Raw genomic sequence first — 20,997 nt, 5'->3', positions numbered from 1 at the left:
GATCCTAGAACTATCAATGGAGGCATCATCCAGGGGCTCTTTGATCCTAGCACTATCTTGGGAGAAGATGGCTTCGACCCAGGGACTCTAGCTTCCAGCACCCATGTGCTATGATGTCGATCCAGTCAAGGAGATGGCCATTGGAAGCTTGGACCGTGAAAAATGATGGGAACGGGGGAAGACTGGGAAACAGTCGAGATTGAGTACGAAAACGGGCCTGACGCTTCATGCCGGAGAGGAGGGATCATCCATAGGACCGAAAAAAGAATCGATAGGGAGGAGTGGAATCCATTTGATAAGAATGAGATCGGGGGAGAGGCTGAGGGAGGTGATCGAGAGGACGAGTTGCGGATGTCTGATTTTTTCCCCTAAACCTAGGCGCATGATAGGATATTATGAATGCATCTATTGCATAGTCTAAGGGGCAAATATATAGTACGGGGGACTTGGAGTACAAGAAAGGAAATCTAGACTAATACGAACACCTAGACGAATAGTAATACCCCTTAACACAAATCAGACTTTGATAGTTTAAATTAGTGATTTTTGCTTAGTCCCATTTCCGTTGTATAAGCCTTGCTCCATAGATAATCTTGATTTTGGCTTGAATTGGTTAGTTTCCTTTTTGATGGAGTTGTCACTAAATTGAGTAGAATTTGAGAACTTCATGGGTGGTCCGTGAGCTTTAATTTATGGTATGTCCTTTTCTCTCATAGGTGTTCAGATTAGCCTCTTGCTCACCGATCCGCTTTACAAAAAGGACTAGGCATTATTGGTTAAGAGTTATTATTTTGGGGAAGTTCAACATAATTTTCTGATGTGTTGGATTATCTATTGTTGATTGTTTCTGTGCATGAGTTTTTTCCTCTTAGATAATATTGCACCTAGTTTGATGGAAGCTGATTTTTGTTGTCGGCAAATTTTCATCTCGTTGCACTCATGTATTTTCTATTTGCATCTGCAGCTAGTGAAGACCAAGCGTTGTTAGTGGAAGAGAGCATTAATCATGCAAAAGAAGCTGTAATGCTGGACATAAAAGATGGAAATTCCTGGTGTATGAGTCCCTTGTTTCTAAATATATTTGCATATGTTATGTGCTCTCACCTAGCTAGAGATGGTATTGTAGTCTTAATTCCATGGTGTTAGTTTGCTGATAAAATATAGTAGGTGATTTTTGAGTTGAAGATGCATTGATTATGTGATTTTTGCATATTATCAATACATTGTATGACCTTGAGCTCGAGTTAGCTGTATGGATGCATAATCAGAAATCTAAAATGGCCACTCAAGATCTTTAACCTATTTTCTGACCAGGAATATGTTCTTAAGCATGTTCTGCCTCCTAGGGCATAAATTGCTTTTGGTTTTTATTTTCTTATTCTCTAGAAATTATTAAAACATGGTAATTCTAACCTTCAGTTTTGCATGTCAGAACATCTGATTGCATGACATGTTGTAGGTCTTGGTTCGGTCGCCCACAGGCCCACCAAGCGCAGACCAATCTATTCCACCGTGGCTTATAGACTACAAAGGTCAAGTCTCACTCGGGATATGATCTCCAAGCCCTCACAAATTTCTTGGTGCCTTCACACCTTGAAGGCTCCCAAGCACACCTAGTCGATCTAGGAGGCGCACACCCTCAAAAGTTTACAATATAAGGTTGCCTTTGATGAATCCCTTGAAAGGGAGCCTTGGCGCAGCGGTAAAGCTGTTGCCTTGTGACCTTGTGACCATGTCACGGGTTCGAGTCCTGGAAACACAGAAATGTAGGGAAAGGCTGCGTACTATAGACCCAAAGTGGTCGGACCCTTCCCCGGACCCTGCGCAAGCGGGAGCTACGTGCACCGGGCTGCCCTTTCTTTTTTGATGAATCCCTTGGTTATGCTTCATAAGATAATCTCCTCCACACTCAAACTGTCATAGGATAGATCTTTGGATTTGGAGAGTTTGGATGTTTGAAAGATAGACTTGAGAGCAAATAGGAGAGAAGATATTCAAAGGTTTGACGTGGATGTTGGAGTAGAATGCTTTTTGAACTCAGCGCAATGATAGCCACAAGGGTGTTTAATCTTTCGGTGGGAGGCACTTATTCGATTTGCGTTGAATCGACCTTTAGGTCCTTGACTACCTAGCTACACCAGACACTAGATGGTGCACCCTACCGCTAGACTTGTATCCTTGGGGTTACCGATGATGTCAGAGGCACGGCCAGCCTGCCCATGAATGTCTAATCCCCTGTGTTTGACTGAGAATAAAAGAGAACTAAGAATAGCAATCTAAGTATTGCAAACTAAGGATTGATTAAACTGGGGTTCCAAATGCGTTCGCTAATGGCGTTGCACATGTCAGTTTACATGAAGTTGGAACATTGGCTAGCTTTTGAGTAAACCAAACCCAATTCTAAACGATGCCCTAGGGTGGTATTTATGGTGGGACAAAGGGGAAATTCGGCCAGCCCAAGGAGGGTGCCGAAATCCACCCTAAGTCCGTTTTCTCCACTAATATGGACTCTAAAAACTGCTTATTGTTCTGTATTTCATTATTTTATGGGCCTGGCCTAAAAGCGAGGTCACACAACACCTATGGATGATTATGGACAAAGTTATGAAGTGTCGTCTTGTATATTTCATCCATGTTTCCATGTGTCATTATGGCGGACGCAAAGTCTTGAAATCCTCTTATCCTCACTAGAAGGGCCATCTTCATTCCTCGTATGCTTGCTCATGCTGCAGTGCTTGCCCCTCTCGTCCATGCTAGGTGCTTTATTCCTTAATACTCCCTCCGTTCCTAAATATAAGTCTTTTTAGAGATTACAATATGGACTACATACGGAGCAAAATGAGTGAATCTACACTCTAAACTACGTCTATATACATCCGTATGTAGTCAATATTGAAATCTATTACTCCCTCCGTTCCTAAATATTTGTCTTTTTAGATATTTCAAATGAACTACCACATACGGATGTATATAGACATATTTTAGAGTGTAGATTCACTCATTTTGCTCCGTATGTAGTCACTTGTTGAAATCTCTAGAAAGACAAATATTTAGGAACGGAGGGAGTAGAAGACTTATATTTAGGAACGGAGGGAGTAATATAAACATATTTGATTTAGTTAGAGTCATATTCTCATGAGCATTAGTGTAAGTTCTTAGAATTGAATGTACCTGATATTTAAGTTGACGTGTGTGAGGTCTGATGATCGGTCTTTGTCTTTCTGTTACTTGAGGAGGTGTGGCTGGGGGCTGTGAGTATAACTGTAGTAGACAAGTCCTCACAGCACTTAACTTCTCTCTTAGAAGTGGATGTTTGAGTTGAAGCGCTTGAGTGAACTTGGTGGGACAGGGTTAGGGTATATATAGGTTAGACCTAAAATATCTGACTGTTGCACACTTCTCTGTACAGCTCAGAGGCACCGAATGATCAGCTTGGAGGCTCCGACTGAACTGCAAAGAGGCAACTTTTGTATAGCTCGGAGGGTCTGGAGAAAGTATCCAGAGGCTTCAACTGGCATTGACACACCTGCGCGCGCTACTGGACCTCATTCGGAATCTCCGATCGGCGATGGTTCATAGGTTCAGACCGATGTACAGAGGCTTGCACGAGTGCTTTCGTGGCTTTGAGTGGAGTTGTCATGTAGGCTCCTGATGGGCAAGGGTTTTGGAACGACTATCTCTCTGAATGAATCTGGCTTGGTGGCTCCTAACAGTGTAAAGAGAGCGAGAATATTAGGGAAATAGTTGAGGTTTTTGGGTGATTTTGGGTTTCGATCTTTAAGCACATAGCAAGAAGCTCATCACTACACATACTTGATTCCCTTTTGATGGTATAGACATACCTATGGACTCAATGTGATCTTGGATCACTAACAACTAAAAATTTGTCCTTGGCCTTGCTAACACTTGTCCTTGAAGAAGTGGGGGTCACCAACCATTAGTCCCTTTAATCATGTTGTCATATAATGCAAAACCCGTAGGTGGCAATAGATGCAGTTTCAGTCTCCCTGTTTTTGGTCATTGATGACAACATTTATTAAAGTTTCGCGAAAGATATGCAACAAGTGTACAAAGTTATAATTAGATATATATGAAATATGGGAGCTCCCCCAAAAATTGTGCATTATTTAGAATTTGCTTTTGAAATGCAAATGCACAACAATCTTTTGGGAATGTGAGAAACTCTCTATACTATAGAATCCGTGAGAATACATCGTGTGTACAAGAATGTAAATATGCTCTCTACCACGCAACAAACATGGGATAAAACACTTGTTAATGACCTCAAAAGATGCACTAAAGCATAAGCATAAAGTGCAAGTGCAAAGTTGCTTACAACGTCATAACATGGAACTTAAGAGTTTACAAGTCATAAGAATCAGTTAAAGTAGCAAGACTGGTAACTCAACAATACTAACTCCTAAACAACTGCCCCCCTTGGAAAGCTCTTTCCCGAAAAGCACGAAGCTAGTCTAGAATTACACCCTCCCCTCCCTTGGCATCAAGACACCAAAAAGTGAGAGGACTATCGTCCCACTAGACTAAGCTTGATCAACATCCGGAGGAGAAGATGCCCTTACGGCAGTCTCGTTGTTGATGATCATGGAAGGAGTCCGGAGGAAGGTCATGGCTTTGATCTCGGTAGTGGTGGCTGACGAGGGATCTTTTTGAACTAGAGGTGAATAGTCACCGAAGAAAATCCGGTTGCCAAAGGAGGTGGTGGTCACCAACAAACTCTAGGTGCAGGTCACTGTCATGATGTCATCATGCTCATGATCATCGCTAGATCGCATGGCATCTTCATCATACTCTATCCGTGCCTTGATGGCTTTCACGTCCTTGGCAAGAGGTTTGACTTGAGTGCTCATAGAGTGAAACTTGCCCAACACCACAACCCTCGAGACCTTCTCGGCGGGAAGGAACGGTAGCTACTCCTTGATTTTCTGTGCAAGAGCAGCACTGGTAAAAGGAGAATTATGCACCACTAGTCTTTGGAACCTCTGTGGGGGCAACCGAGCTGGTGGTGGCGGAGGAGCAGAAGTGGAAGGTGCTTTGGCTGTGGAAGTAGTAGGTGTTGTTATGGATGCAACTTATCTCTATTGCATAGCCCAAGGGGCATATATGTATAATATATTACACAAGACATGAAGGACAAGGGACTAATACAGACTCAATAGACCAATACTAATACTCCCTAACACCCCCAATGCTAATACTAATATTCCTTCTCTCAATCATCTCTCCTCGGACAAATTATGCCATATGTGAATATTCCATATGAATAGTTTCTTTAAGTTAGGCGCCACTTCTAGATGATGGCTTAGTTTGTGGTTGCTGAACTATATTGCGCTGGAATAATTCTTTCTAAACAAAAGATAGTTTCAACTAACTGCAATGACAAACGCAGCCGAAGTGGTACTCAACCCACATTTAAATGCGAAAGGTTTCTCTTCCTGGCATTACTAGAAGTTATATATATGAAAACAGCTAACAGGTCGTTCGAGAAAAAGGGAGCCAACAGGGCAGGGTCACTAGTAGTATCGAAAGAAACAAAAGATAAATTATTCTTTTGCTTTATGAGTACATTAAATCTGTTTTTTCCTCCGCTTGTTTAGGCTAGCATTATGTAATGACCAATGATTGTCTTGCTGAAACAACTTCTATTGACTATTCTGAGATGTAATTTCAGTTTTTTCAGCAAGATTACCATTTCAACAACCGTTCACTTGCCTTTTTCTGTATATAGATAATCTGGGTAATGCATACCTCACAAGCTTCTTTGCGAGCGGAGCCTGGGACAAAGCTAGGCTTCATCATTCGATCAAAGCATATCAAAACGCTGTAAGTTGTGCATGTCATGCTTCTGCGCATCTTATTAGTTTGCAAATTGTAATTTCTTAAATTATGAGATGGATTTTTTTATATCGATTTCCATTCTTTCAAAATGTAAAGCATGTATTATGTTGTTTCAATAAATTGTTTCAGGAGAAGGATGAAACTATGAAACTAAATCCAGACCTCTACTATAATTGTGCCACAGTGAGTAGCCAGATCTTTAATGGGTAGCAGAGTCAGCTAAAAATTCCACCAACACTTTCCATTTCCATAATATTTTTGGTTCCTTTCAGGCTTACAAATACTTAGAGAACTATGAAAGTGCCATTCGCGGATTTGAAGCTGCTGCATTAAAAGATCCTGCTCTCAGGGCTGACATAGAAGTTCAGAAGATCATCAATCTCCTTGATAAGTTAGAGAATGCAATGAAGGTACCTTCTGTAACTATAGTAAGTGCACTTGCAAACTGCAGCACTGGACATGAACTAACAGAATTGTCTCATTGGTCTCATTTGAGCTTTAGTCTCGATCGTGTGATGCTACTTAATGGTTATGCATATATGTAGAAGTTAACAATTTTCATGGGATTCAGTACAACCTAGATGAAATGATATGATAACATTTGTTACAACATCAATTCCATGCTCAGTTTTAGCGTGAGAGTGCTCTTGTCAGGTTTATAGTTTCAGTTTGCCCATAACTCGTACCTTTTAAGTGTTAGTTAACTCCTTAGGATATAACTATTTGTGGCACATAGGCCTGCTGTTGTGATCCCCCGTTTAATCAGTTTTGCGATGAAAACCAACCCAGCCCAGAAAGTGAATGCCTTTGATGGGTTTGAATAGAGAGTGGTTTATATGGGTCGATGGTTTCCTATAAGCAGGCAATAGAAAGCCAGACAGAGAGGGAGGGCGGCTGCTGTCCGCACTCATCAACTTTGAGTTAATTGAACTCGTTTTGTGATTGTTGTTGAATGGAGCAGCATCAATCAGTGGTGTGGTCAGCACCTGTTCCTGGTGTGACGTAGCAACACATCTTTGCGCTCACCGTGGTGAATGCGACAATGGAACAATATCTTACAGTGGCAACTGCAGCAATGGCAAAGTCACCAGTCTAAGGAATCATCCCTTGAGGCTGTGGTGGAGGAGATTGGTAGCTGCCGCTGTCGTGGCGGACAAGGTCCGTGGTGCCACTGATTAGCAGACTGATCACCTGGATAGAGATGGGTTCAGTGGTTCTGACACGACCTTGACCTTGGTCCTAGAAAACTGCGAAGGAAGTTTAGTCTGGGTTTGGTTCATGGTTTGAGCCCAAACCATTAACAGCCCTAAGTGGCACACATGCTTTCCACGATTCAAATTTTATTTGCCCAACTATTTCCGATGCTAATGCAATGACTTAAAGCACACCATTATTGTGCTTTCAAAACTATTTTTTTGTCTGTTGGTGCAAAAGTTTCTACCTATGACTTCTTTCACAGGGACGACTACGACCCAAGAGATCAGCATCATTGGTGTCATCTCTGAATGAAGTCAATTGTAATACTCTTTTTGGCACTGCGAACATTGAAGTTGTATACTGTGTTAAAATTGTTCTACTGTTGTTTAACTTCTCCCTCTATGCCATCATAGTCAAGTTATTCCACAAGAAAGCAACCATAAGCATCCTATCAGGAGGTTTGAACAAGACAGTTGCTGTTGTGTGTAAAGTGGTTCTTTGGATAAGACATGACGATGATGCTCCACTGTAAGTTGTCTCAGTCCTTAAATTCAATAAGTTTCTTATGCTTGCTCCATTATAACTTGATTTTTGTTATCATCATACTGCGTTGTTTCAGAACATTTGGAATTATCTAAAAAAATAAAACATGAATTTTTATTATGTATGCTTGAACAGTCTGCTGTATTAGCAGCTTCAGTACAAAAATTACTCTATGATGCATCATCTAGTTTGTACGGATTTTGAGCTCTTTGTACTAGCGTGACTAGAAATGACGATATGCTGATTTGGTCGTTAGGTCTCCCGAAGAAGATGGTGTCCTTATACGGTGATCCTCCACCTCATAAGTGAGATTAACTACAGCTAAGAACTTCTGCTTAATAGTAAAGATGAGGAGCAGGATTTGCACTAGTATAAATCAATACTGTCGATGCACTGCGACTCACTGTGCTGCATCATGCTATTTGGTCGCCACAATAATCCACATGGTCCCAAGGCCATCCCCACGGTAGGTGGCAGTTATGCTCTTTCTTGGCAAAATGTGTAACCCTAAAATTCATATAAAGAGCAGTACAGATTCAAAACGGACAGGAGTTTGCAGCTGTATACAATGCAGTACATAGTGCTCTGTTCTGAGCCCCGCACTTAACACTGAGCCCGCACCCATTCAACCACCACTTGTGGAACTTTGGCTGGAGCCTTCCCACACACCCACCTTGCCACCTAGGTTTATTTTTTGTGACAACCTCCCCATGCCTCCTCCACCGCCACCACCCGTGTCCTGCATGTCTCTGCACCACCACGCCTCTCCACTTGTGAGCAACACACATGCTGTGGCTGCCCCTCCTATGTTGCTATGTGTAGGCCCTGTCAGAGCCACCTCTGGTTAGAACAAGCTATATTTAGAAGAGAGAAGTTCACCTTTTAACCCTCAAGTTACTGCTTTGTTTAAGACTCAACCCTGAACTCCGAAACCGGTTACTGCACACCCTCGAAATTATTCCGTACACATACCAACATCAGGAAATAGTACGTGATTAATAAACAGTTAAAGGGCTAAATTGCAGAAGGCTTGATAGGATTTCCTCTTTCTTTCCGGCCGCCGCTGTCCGCTCATACCTGCTCCCCAACTCCAACACGAGGCAGCCCAACCCAGACGCTGCCAGCTCGAGGTGATCCGACCATGACACCGTCGCTCTGCAGCTACTGCATGCAGCAAAACCGCCCGCTGCTTTCGTGCACCGCAGCTGTCGCGATTGAGCTCACAGGAAATCGCCGTCCTCCGCCGCCGATCGTCTCCCAGGCGACCTAGGCCACCCCGAGCCTTATCCTCGCGCCAGAAGCTCCACCTCGTCGCGCCCTACCCATCCCTGCTGGCCTCCCTCTCGCCCTTTTCTCGTGTCTGTTAAGCTTCAACACCCCCTCACGTGTGACGCGGGAAGTCAACAAGTTGTGGTATGTAATGTTCAACCAGTTCGTAGTGTCTAATGCACTGGCGGAGCTTCCAGCAAAAGATTGGTCGGGCCACAGTGCAAAAGAATACCAATGTCTGATTTTTCTGGGCTCATGAGCTGACTTTCATAGAAGGAAATGCTACAAAGCTGGGCGGGCCATGGCCCATGTAGCCTTGCTGTAGCTCCGCCACTGGTCCAATGCATGAAAATATTCCTCGTCGACTTCAGTTCGTAGTGTTCAACCAGTTGTGGTATGTAGTGTTCAACCAGTTGTGGTATGTAATACTTGAAAACAAGGCTGGTACATTCCGAACATTGTGTAACAATCGTTTGCATCGCTAAGGTTTTCAAAGACCCACTGTTGCGCTGTACATAATGGTCTCTCCTCTTTTTCTTCAAGTATTTGGGTTATGATCCATAACATAATAGGCATCCATAAGCATGAGCTCATCTTCTTTTGTTTGAGCTATCCATACCAGTCCCATCATCATTATTATTTGTGCACGTCTAAAAACTCAGCAACATATGGTTATTTAATTAAGTTTCATGCACTCCAAAAACAAAAATGAAATCAACAAATGTGTTGCTGCGCGAAATTGATCCACACAGCACCACAGAATCCTCACTTTCATGGAGGTAAACCGACCGTTTTTCAATGCAAAACGGCAAAGATTAGCCAAACCCTAGGGTTGCTAGGGCTGGGCAGAAGCTACGAGCTAGGTGCTGGAAAGAAAAGAACGTAGGAGAAAAAGGAACGTAAGGTTGTAAAAGGATCGATTGATTCTTCAATCGGCCATGTACCCACATATATAAGGGTATGCCTGGCCTTTGGCAAATTGGAGTAGGACTCCTGACGTGCTGTTTCCTTGGCACATAAGCCAAAAGGCTTTTCGTAATCTTTAATTAATTCGTCTATATCTGTAAAAACATCAGCCTGGGCCCAATACTACTAGACTTTCCATATTAGCTCTGTTTTGGCAGAATAGCTGATTATGCAAAATCTTTTCCATCTTCAGTTTTCCAAACCAGACCTCTTTCCTTCTTTCTCTCCATGCGTGAGCTCTAACACACAATTCTGTTCCGTCCAGCCTGCTGCATCTAGCCTCTGTACTTGCAATCATGTGTGCATTCTCAAACAATTAGCTTGACCACCAAAACTAAATAATCTGGGCGACCCCTCAAGCCAGATCCAAATTAGACTATCAACAAAATGCACATGACCAAATTACACAATAAACCATGATAAGTATAGATAGACAACCGCGCATATAAAACAACAAGAATTCAAACATCAATCACATGCTAAGATTATCTATGTTGAATGTTACAAGACCAAGTAATTGTTCCAAGCTAAAAGAAAATAACACATCCAAGTTTAAGTTACACACAACCAACAAAATAATCCATAGAAAATAAGAGGGCACCTTCTGAAAGTAAGTTCTCATGACAAATATGTAGAAGTACAACATGACCTAAGGCATGAGTACAGGAGCCGGTTGGATGAGTCTTCGAAGGGGCGGGCACAAGGGATTGCTGAGCAAGTTAGCTCCACTTCAGTATCCTATATGAAATTATACAAATAGTTCCACAAACCTAGATAGACGGATATTGCTCATCATCTATCCTATTTGGGGAGTCATAATCGGACATGATGTGATGAAGCTTCGGCCTGTGGCGGCGCGCACGAAGAGGGAGGGATTGAGGGAACTAGGAAGCACCGAGATCAGTGTTTTTTTTTTTGCTTCTAGTGCAATTTTTAGAAGTCCTTCTCACATGCTCATCAAAAAGCAATGTGTGTGTGTTTGTGTGTGTGCTTTTAGGGGCCAAGAAGTTCCAAAGGCTGAAGTACAAGGCCAAAAAACAAGGTCTCAGATCGCTATGCCAAAATCCGTATACAACTACATAATTTCGAAGCGCAGTACACAGATTCACAAATAGATAGTATGCTCAAGGTAGCAAATGTGGTACAGAAATATTCCAGAATAGTTGTTATGCAACCAATTGCAAATTAGAAGAAATAATATAGTATGGTCAAAGCCAAATAGTATTTCTGAATAGATTAAAGAAGCTATTATCTTTGTTCAACTAGAAAGATAGAAAAAAAATCCATTGCACAGCTGTGTGCCCTTTAATATTTGTCGATAAGATTCAGCACCCTTTTTATGATGTCAAAGCACAATAGAGTTAGGTATGTGAATCTATACAACTTTGTTCCTTTACAGAGTCCGTACAAGATTGTTGCATCTCTTTTGTTCCTACTAGAGGATGGGGCGCCACCTGAGGCAGGCTTGTGCACACTTATCTTGTGTCGGCACAATCTCCTGTCATGTTTGGTCCTAGTCTCACTTATTTACATTAATATGTGTGTATGCTATAACATTAGGATTTATTATTAGCGCATCGATCAAACATACAAATACTACTATATTATTTGAGTTTAGAACTAACTATATTATTTGAGCTAGAACCATCATAGGCAACGGTACCTCTAAGGGGGATATGTAGGACTCACCCATGGATCATAAATGGGTGAGATGATGCATTACAATTAATTCAAAAGCAAAGACAAGCTAACAAGAAGTGTTACAGTTGGCTGAAGAAAGGGACCCCATGAGGCCATGACTTGGATCTGTCAGAAGCCCGATGTACGAAGGACATGAGACGACCAACAGCAGTGCGATCCAGATACTCACGTCCGGAATTATTTTGTAGCATTGCCACTGGACCCCTTACGCTTTTATTCACATAAATCCAAATGAAGTTGCATCAAGAAAATTTCAGAAATGAGAAGCAACAACAGCAGATTAAGAAAAAAATGTGCATGTTACATAAAGTAATATTTCCCTGCAGCCTAATGGTACGAACAAATCAAAGTCGTTGGATTTGGCAGTGTAGCTAAAAGATAGAAAATGCAAATTGACTATAATGTCACTGCTAAAGAAGCATAAATAGCAATCAATGTATAATGAAAAACAGAACAGAAGGAATTATTTTCAGAAAGTACATATCATCCACATACTTTTCTTTTGCTACATCAGTTGGTGAAGGCGTTCTTGCATATGTCAAAAATAGTAATACCATGAAACTTGGAACAGACACAACACAAAAAATGCCATGAAACTTGGAAGATCATAGAAGGAAATATAACCATGATTAAGGGTTGGACCTCTATTCTGGATTGCTCTTAAAACCTTTGCATGATAATATGCTATTTAGAAAAGGTTGCCTAGATTTTAACAGGAAAATGGTACTGCTAAAATGCCAAAATAAAATGGGATAACCAGCTAGTGCCAAGTCATAAATAACCGGTCTTTCCTAATTTTATCAAGTAAACTGCAAATCTAGCATGAAGAGAACTGACTGTTTAAAGGTGTACAACCTCAGATCAAGCACACCATTTTTCATCGATGAATACGGAATTGAAACCCGATTACTCAAAGCAGAATACTCGTTGAGATAAAATGTGTTCCATGCAAAAAAGAAAATCATCCAAGAACATATAGAAATATTACCTGGTGTGTGTACAGCTTCACATAGATTAGTGGGTTCATCTTGTTGTAATGCTTGACAGCACAATGGAGTTCATCCTTCTCAGTTGTATAAAATAAACAATGATTCAGAGCTACGAGATAATTATATTTTAAAATGTGGAAAGAAAAATCTTCAATTTATCTGGCGAGCTGCTTAAGAGTAGATTACCTTAATTCTGATGGTGTATGTTGGAGCACTTGATCGCGCAATCCAAGTAGCCAGATGGTTTCAAGAAAACGTCTACCGTGGCACGTTTGCTCTGTATGTACATTATCAAGAAATGATGCATTAGTTATCGGCATGAAGCACACATCAGGTGATGAACATTCTCCAATTCATAAATGCATAAACTTGCCAGACCATGAGTTTACATGCAGTTCAGTTTATAGTAAGTTAGTAAGGCTGCCTTCAGAGACCCGTGGGCTATACCCTCGCCGTAAGCCCTTGGAAAAAGCAGGGAGTTGGCCTGCAGCAAGCAGACCATGGCCATTAAGTGCAGCTCAGACAGCGCCTCCTGCAATCAAAAATTTGATCCATGTTAGAGCTGAAGACAGAAGTAAATACTGGTCAAAGCTTGACATGGGCAAGCAAGTAGCTCGACCTTGTCCTCTTGATTACTCCATACAAACTGCACACTGTGCCTGAACTCACTACCTGCGCATTTTACACGATAACTGAAAGGAGAAAATATACAGAATTGCCGAGCATCAAAACCAAAACAGCAAAAAAACCAAAAATGGCAGCAATTACTCACCCTCTTCAACCAATCCGAGCAAAACTGGCAGGTACACTTCCAACACCTGCATGATATTACCAGTGCTAGATCCTGCAGAAAGCGTGACAGAGAAAAATCAAACCCAGTGTCAGTTCAGAGGTCAACATCTTGCACGTAGCACCATCCAACATTCAGTCAAAAACCACCCAAGAATCCAGACGCTGTACATACCTTGTCATGTGGCGGTCTTTTGCCTTGGCTTATTTTGGGCTGGTTTGTTTGTGGCTTACTTTGACCTGTGTACATGAACATCGTTGTATTAGCAGCCGAGTTTTTGCGTGGGTTGTGTTAATGCGGACCAGGCGACTCTAGAAAACGTGGATTAGGAGACTGATGTTGCGTTAATGCCTCTGCCCGCCTGCTAAGCTTGGCTTCTTCCCATGATAAAACAAAAATAATAACACAACACAATTTTAACTATCACTATCTAATTATCTGGGCAGATCATTTCACCAACAAAGAATCACTCAACCCATCTAGTTTGTGACAAAATATAGGTATTTTTCAAGTTAAGCAGCAAGACTGGTCTCGAAGCAAAACATGTATCATCACATTTTGGCTTTGTTCGGGTTTTGGTTCAAGTCATCACATCTTGATGCACTGAAAATCTATGTAAAATTGGCTAGTGCTGCTTCTAGCAAATCACTGGAACGTGAGCATCTTAATTTGTGCATAACGCTTCACCCAGTTTGACAGGCATGACGCCCGGCATGTCTAAAACTCTCTCCAATGCACCAAATAAAAATTCAAGAAGAGTAGAGCTCATGATCACTCACACACAAGTCCACGCCCATGGGCGTCTGAACTCTGGAGTCCCGGAAGGAAAACAACAACGTCGCCTCTGGCTGATGATGTCAATAGCCCGTCGTCGTAGTCATCGAGGGAGCAACGGTCGATCCAGATATAGGAGGAGCCGGGCTTGATCTGGATGTCGTCGATGTCGCGACTCCCGTCGAACTCACCATGATGGCCCGTCTTGGTCGACGTGGGTGACGCGAGGTTCCAGATCCCCCATGTACTGTTCTCCAGCCGTGTGTTCCTCTCCTGCGGACTCCACATTGCATTTGCCTGCGACGCATCCAACATATCGATCAATAAATCTGAAGCAAACCAGAGAAATCAAAAAGTATGGGATTTGTGTGTCTGTGTAGACCATGTACCTGGAGCCATGTCATGTAGAGGTCGGTCTTGTCGTATCCAGTGATGACCTCCTCGACGAAGTAGACGTCCGGGGAAAAGTGGCCACGCTCGCGCAGAAGGGCGCCTCTCCCGCTGGCAGCGCCATGCTCCGTCTCCTGCTGATAGCCGTGAACGGGGAGGACCAGATCATGGTGCTGCTGGGAGGCGGAGATGCAACACGGGGCGAAGCTGAAGCAGCGTTGTGGGCGTACCATATCTGAGCCTGCATCGGATCTGGACCAGCTGCTCGATCTAGGGTGAGGAGGAGGCCACCGGTGATGGGGAGAGCGTGAGGGGAGGGGAGAAGGGGTGGGGGCACCGGTGGTGGCGGTGGCTGTGGGGAATAGCGCTGGTGAGTGGTGGGTGGCAGCGGCAGACGAGGGAGAAGGAGAGGAATCACGGGATGGGGAATGGGGCAGCGGCGACGGCGGTCGCGGTAACCCTAGCCGCCACTCCTAGAGGGAGGACAAAACTAGAGAGGCGAATGAGGAGACGAGGACAGGAATAGGATCGATGGTTCGATGCATTTTCACCTCCTTTGTCTATTCCTCTACGACACAGTAAAAATCCAGGTGGCATAGCCCATCGGCCGCTCTTTACGCGTAACTTATTGTCATGGATTTTTATCTCATACGTAAAGTTATATGCTACACTCCACTGAGACAACAATTTTATGGTCTTTCAGGTATTATTTAACATGTGACTTGGATCAGTCTTATTTCATACTATCAGTTTACGGGCTACAGAATGAAGCAGTAAGATCTCTCATATCACTGCTGAATAATTTTTATATGAGAAATTGAGATACTGCGTCATGATTTTATCCTAGTGGGTGTAGCTGTGCTTGCATGCTTAAGCGTCAAATGTATGGAACATAAACTGGTGTCTATGCTGTTATAGTGCCACACCATTGGGATTACTAAGAGCAATCTTAAAACATACTCCCTCCGTCCCGAATTGCTTGTGCGGAAATGGATAAAAATGGATGTATGTAGAACTAAAATACGTCTAGATACATCCATTTCTGCGACAAGTAATTCCGGACGAGGGAGTATGATCCAATGTCCTTCTTGTGCCAATAGTTTTTGTTGTCCCAGAATTCATTACTATTTAAATAGCTACCAAGCCCGTCGATATTGAAGTTCCCCAAGTTGCTCTTGCTGGTACTGTATTTTATGTAACCATTCTAGTGTAATCCTTGTATGCCATAGATTAAAGAAGGCGATCGAGTGGTACTGCTGGAACCATACTACAAAATCCTAGATATATCTTGGAAAGAACAGGTATACCTTTGATACCATCCTCCTCCTGTTCTTCATAAACCTATCATTAAACTTCTGCCCTTTTTTTCTTCTCATTACTGGTGTTTTTTGAAAGGAACAACTAGTATTCGATTAAACTAATACATGCCGGCAGAGTCGCCGGCTACAGAGTTCGTTACAAAGTCTGGAAAATGGCCAACCGAGATTTCAAAGTTGCCATTCCCTAACCCAGCTCCATACAGCTAAATTGTGCGCAGCAACATTACATGATCTTGGGCAAGTACCTAATTTAACAACATCAAGAGCTTTATTTCCTGAAACAGAGAACCTAGCGCAGCTGAATTGCAATCTTGAGTTGAAACCACCTGCTTTAGCACCATAGAGTCGGTCTCCAATATGATTTGACTGCATCCCATTCTTGCAGTAGCATTTATAGCGTGCAACATGGCCAGGGCTTCAGCGTGTAGTGCACATGAGACGTGCTCCGGATAACCTGTTCCTGCAGAAACTAGATTACAAAGATCATTCTTAATTGTGAAATCTCAACCACCTGAGTTTATTTCAGAATCTCACGTGGGGGAGGAGACAAATCTACTGTCCATTTTACTCCCTCTTCACCAATACATGCTGTTCTGGGTCTTATAGACATGGTCTCTAGCATGCAACATTTTTTTTTGCGGGGCTCTAGTATGCAACATTGACGATTCTTTTCATATGGACACCTTATTAAACATTACAAATTCTATTTCTGAATGAATATAAAGACGCTATTTTCACTTGACTAATCTAAATCAACATCATATTTCTGAATGAGTAGTAATTTGACTGTTTTCGAATAAAGGTAGTCGAGGAAAATATGGCTTAGTAGTGTTCTTTGTGGTGATGCTACCAGCTTCATAACCTGTTATGCTCAGTATTTACATGGTCTTTTCTTCCATGTCAAACAGCGCTATAAGTTCAAGTCAATTCGTGTGGACTTCCCAGAACAAATTATTATCAACGAGAAAGCTCCAGCTGCTCATCATGTTGCCCGGGCTTCAATTCGGGCTCAGCATAAACCATAACTGTTGGCAAAACTGTCACGCCTGCAGATGAACCTGCAGCGGACTGAAGAGTGCAAGTGCAGAACCTGAACTTGCAACGACCAGTTAGCGGGGAGGCTGGGCTGGGACCCACCTGCCAGGGGTGTGCGTGTGTGCTACGCCAGCTGTAGCCTACTTGTAACCGTGTGAGTGGACAGATGATGGCAATGAGAAAATAGATGAACTACTTTCCCCTTCCTCACGTCTCTCTCGCTCTCACCTACCCTGCTCCTCTTCCTCTCCCCTGATCTCCTTTCCCCTCTTGATCCCCTCTCGATCGGGTCGTGACAAAAACACCCAATTATTACCTTATTTGTTGTACTGGACTTTTAGGCGTACAAGAGAAAGTGTACACAAAAAGGTTATTAATTGATGTCCATCCACTCATTATGCCTATAATTCCATGTAAATACTTTTTGTAGAGTACACCGTTGGCATAATAATTTTTATAGAAGTCAGCAAACAAATTTACAGGACGCTCAAAGGCTCAAAGGAACAACGCAACTAGCGGGATCACCTCCACCTATCATACTCCCTTTGAATGATTATGGCGTGTCAAAATTTTACTTTGGTCAATGTTTAACCAACCAAATGTGAGTTATGTGTAACAAAAGTTATAACGTTAAATTCATATTGAAAAAATGTTTTCACTAATATAGTTTTAATAAGTCACATAATTTATAGCAAAATAAAAGCTAGAAAGCTAGCAAAATAAAAGTGCATGGCCTTGTGATAGGAGACACATGGCTTGCACTAGAAAGCTAGCAAAATAAAAGTCGTGCAGCAAGGGCAATTCTAACACGGATCACCAAATTGTCCCTAAATGTCCGGACCAGATAGTCCGAACAATTTTGTCATCCAGCGGAGGTCAAGATTATTCGGACGTTTGAAATCACATAAATTGGAACAAAACTAAAGGACGATTTGGGAAAGTGCAGACGTCCGTCACGAATGCATTCGACAACACAGACGCACCCAGAAAAACCTCTCGTGGCAAATTAGAAGCCAATTCTCAGTGCCCACATTTGTGGCCACGTTCTCTATGTACGTAGCCGACTAGGTTGTAACCCTAGACCCTCGGTACCTATATAAACTGAGGGGTAGGGCTTGTAGACGATAAACAACAATCTCGTGGTAGATCACATATACTTTGTACTCCTTCCCAAATTAGTACAAGACAAGCAAGACGTAGGGTTTTATCTTCAAGGAGAGCCCGAACCTGGGTAAAAACTCGTTCTTTGTTACCATCATGTCAAGACTACTAGCTCGGGACCCTCTACCCGACATCTGTCGGATTCGATCCCCACATTGGTGGCCCATGCAGGTCTAGCTACGTAGTTGTAGCGATTCGACGGGGATCAAGATCGGCGAGCAGATCGACACCGACATGACCCTCGTGTCGGGCCAGATCTTTGTCTTCGGTAACATCGCCATTTTGCTGACTGGACCGACCACCTAGGCCATGTTGAGACCTTCGCTCCAGGCCAACTCGCCAGACTCGACAAGCTGGAGTACACCACGGATTCTTGCGGAGAACTAGTCTTCTCAAGCTGGGTGTTAGACTAGACTGAGGAGCAACAAGACGCACTCGCTCAGATGCAAATCTCAAATCAAACCCAGAATAGGTGTGAGAATTACTCGTCGGATCTGCCCATAAGTCAGGATCCGATGACACACCCTGAGCCAGACAATGGATCTGGTCCCATACAAAGAACCCTGATACGTCTCCAATTTATCTATTTTTCAAACACTTTTGCTCTTATTTTGAACTCTAATTTGCATGATTTGAGTGAAACTAATCCGGACTGATGTTGTTTTCAGCATAACTACTTTGATGTTGTTTTTTATGCAAAAATAAAATTTCTCGGAATTGGACGAAACTTGGTGGAGATTTTTTATTGTATATATAAAAAATACTGGTGTAAATATCCACTGGAGGGGGGTCACCAGCTGCTCACATGGCAGCAGGGGGCGCCTACCCCCTAGGTGCGCCCTCGTGTCTTGTGTGGTCTACCGACCTCCGTCTGACCTAATTTCACTTCCATAAGTACCGTCCTCACAAGAAAAAAAATAAGAGAAGAAATTTCATTGCGTTTTACGATACGGAGCTGCCGCCACCTCCTGTTCTTCCTCAGGAGGCATGATCTGGAGTCCGTTCGGGGCTCCGGAGGGGGTAATTCGTCGTCGTCGTCATCATCCACTCTTCTTCATCAACAATTCCATGATGCTCACCATTAGGAGTGAGTAGTTCCTTTGTAGGCTTGCTGGATGGTGATGAAGATGGATGAGATTTATCATGTAATCGAGTCAATTTGTTAGGGCTTGATCCCTAATATCCACTATATTCTGAGATTGATATTGCAATGACTTTGCTATGCTTAATGTTTGTCATGAGGGCCGAGTGCCATGATTTCAGATCTGAACCCTTTATGTTTTCATCAATATATTTGTGTTCTTGATCCTATCTGCTAGTTATATGCACTTGTTATTGTTCTGAACCGCAGACCCCATGGTGACAATAATTGGGATACTCTCCGGGGATGACTGTAACGCGAGGAGTTCATGTATTCACTATGTGTTAATGCTTTGTTCCGGCTCTCTATTAAAAGGAGGCCTTAATTACCCTTAGATTTCCATCAGGACCCTGCTGCCCTGGGAGGGTAGGACAAAAGATGTCATGCAAGTTCTTATTATAAGCACATATGACTAAATATGGAATACATGCCTACATACAATTGATGAATTGGAGTTATTGTGTATCACTCTAGGTTGTGACTGTTACATGATGAATGTCATCCATACAAATATCCCTCGCTGGTCCAATGCCTACACTTTGCTCATATTGTCTTTGCTAAGTTTCTCTTGTTGTTACTGAAGGAAATATGCCCTAGAGGCAATAATAAAGTTGTTATTTTATATTTCCTTATTCATGATAAAGGTTTATTATTCATGCTAGAATTGTATTGATCGGAAACTTAAATATATGTGTGAATACATAAACAAATACCGTGTCCCTAGTAAGCCTCTACTAGACTAGCTCGTTGATCAAAGATGGTTAAGGTTTCCTAACCATAGACATGTGTTGTCATTTAATAACGGGATCACAACATTAGGAGAATGATGTGATGGACAAGACCCATCCGTTAGCATAGCATATTGATCGTTCAGTTTATTGCTATTGCTTTCTTCATGTCAAATACATATTCCTTGGACTATGAGATTATGCAACTCCCGGATACCGGAGGAATACCTTGTGTGCTATCAAACGTCACAACGTAACTGGGTGATCATAAAGATGCTCTACAGGTATCTCCGAAGGTGTTTGTTGAGTTGGCATAGATCGAGATTAGGATTTGTCACTCTGATTATCGGAGAGGTATCTCTTGGCCCTCTCGGTAATGCACATCATAAGAAGCCTTGCAAGCAAAGCGACTAATGAGTTAGTTGCAAGATGATGTATTACGGATTGAGTAAAGGGACTTGCCGGTAACGAGATTGAACTAGGTATGAAGATACCGACGATCGAATCTTGGGCAAGTAACATATCGATGGACAAAGGGAATTACGTATGTTGTCATAACGGTTCGACCGATAAAGATCTTCGTAGAATATGTAGGAACCAATATGGGCATCCAGGTTCCGCTATTGGTTATTGACCGGAGGTGTCTCGGTCATGTCTACATAGTTCTCGAACCCGTAGGGTCCGCACGCTTAACGTTCGTTGAAGATATAGTGTTATGTGAGTTATATGATTTGGTGACCGAATGTTGTTCGGAGTCCCGGATGAGATCACAGACATGACGAGCAGTATCGAAATGGTTGTGAGGTAAAGATTGATATATAGGACGATAGTATTTGGACACAAAAGTGTTTCGGAGTGCATCGGGTACTCATCGGGGTCACCGAAAGGGGTTCCGGGCACCCCCGGCAAGTGTATGGGCCTTATGGGCCAAAGGAGGGGACAGACCAGCCCACAAAGGGGCTGGTGCGCCCCTTCCCTTGGTTGGCTGGCCCTAGGGGAAGGAAAGGAGAAGGGATGGCCCCTCCCGCCTTTCCTTCCTCATGGGAGAAAGGAAGGGGGGGAGGGGCGCCACCTCCTCCTTCTTTCCTCCCGCACTTATACAAGGAAGGGGGGGGGGGCGACACGTGGTTCCTCTGGC

General features: G+C 42.8%; 1 protein-coding gene and 1 long non-coding RNA gene across 16 annotated transcripts in view; one reads left to right on the top strand and one right to left on the bottom strand.

The window, feature by feature from the left end:
- LOC123078275 (tetratricopeptide repeat protein 5) overlaps nt 1–17,039 on the top strand; it is a 32,771-nt gene extending 15,732 nt beyond the window's left edge. For 6 of the 15 annotated variants that reach the window (XM_044500727.1, XM_044500726.1, XM_044500723.1 and 3 more), the window contains 9 exons: nt 965–1,054; nt 5,747–5,841; nt 5,986–6,039; nt 6,129–6,284; nt 7,316–7,373; nt 7,467–7,581; nt 15,179–15,248; nt 15,705–15,776; nt 16,703–17,039. In XM_044500727.1, coding sequence (XP_044356662.1) covers nt 965–1,054; nt 5,747–5,841; nt 5,986–6,039; nt 6,129–6,284; nt 7,316–7,373; nt 7,467–7,581; nt 15,179–15,248; nt 15,705–15,776; nt 16,703–16,819 — 827 coding nt within the window. In that variant the 3' untranslated portion in view covers nt 16,820–17,039. Of the gene's footprint in view, nt 1–964; nt 1,055–5,746; nt 5,842–5,985; nt 6,040–6,128; nt 6,285–7,315; nt 7,374–7,466; nt 7,582–7,852; nt 8,063–15,178; nt 15,249–15,683; nt 15,777–16,702 lie in introns of those variants that run through there. The other 9 variants (XM_044500729.1, XM_044500724.1, XR_006437303.1 and 6 more) reach the window with 8 other exon arrangements.
- LOC123078277 (uncharacterized) lies at nt 13,292–14,341 on the bottom strand. The gene is made up of 3 exons (XR_006437308.1): nt 14,091–14,341; nt 13,486–13,550; nt 13,292–13,365 (listed from the first exon to the last, which is right to left on the bottom strand). It is a non-coding gene; the product is annotated as an uncharacterized lncRNA (long non-coding RNA).
- Nucleotides 17,040–20,997: the final 3,958 nt, after the last annotated feature.

The sequence above is a fragment of the Triticum aestivum genome, chromosome 3D, assembly GCF_018294505.1.
Source record: "Triticum aestivum cultivar Chinese Spring chromosome 3D, IWGSC CS RefSeq v2.1, whole genome shotgun sequence".
NCBI lineage: Eukaryota > Viridiplantae > Streptophyta > Magnoliopsida > Poales > Poaceae > Triticum > Triticum aestivum.
This window is presented reverse-complemented; position numbering and strand designations above follow the sequence as displayed.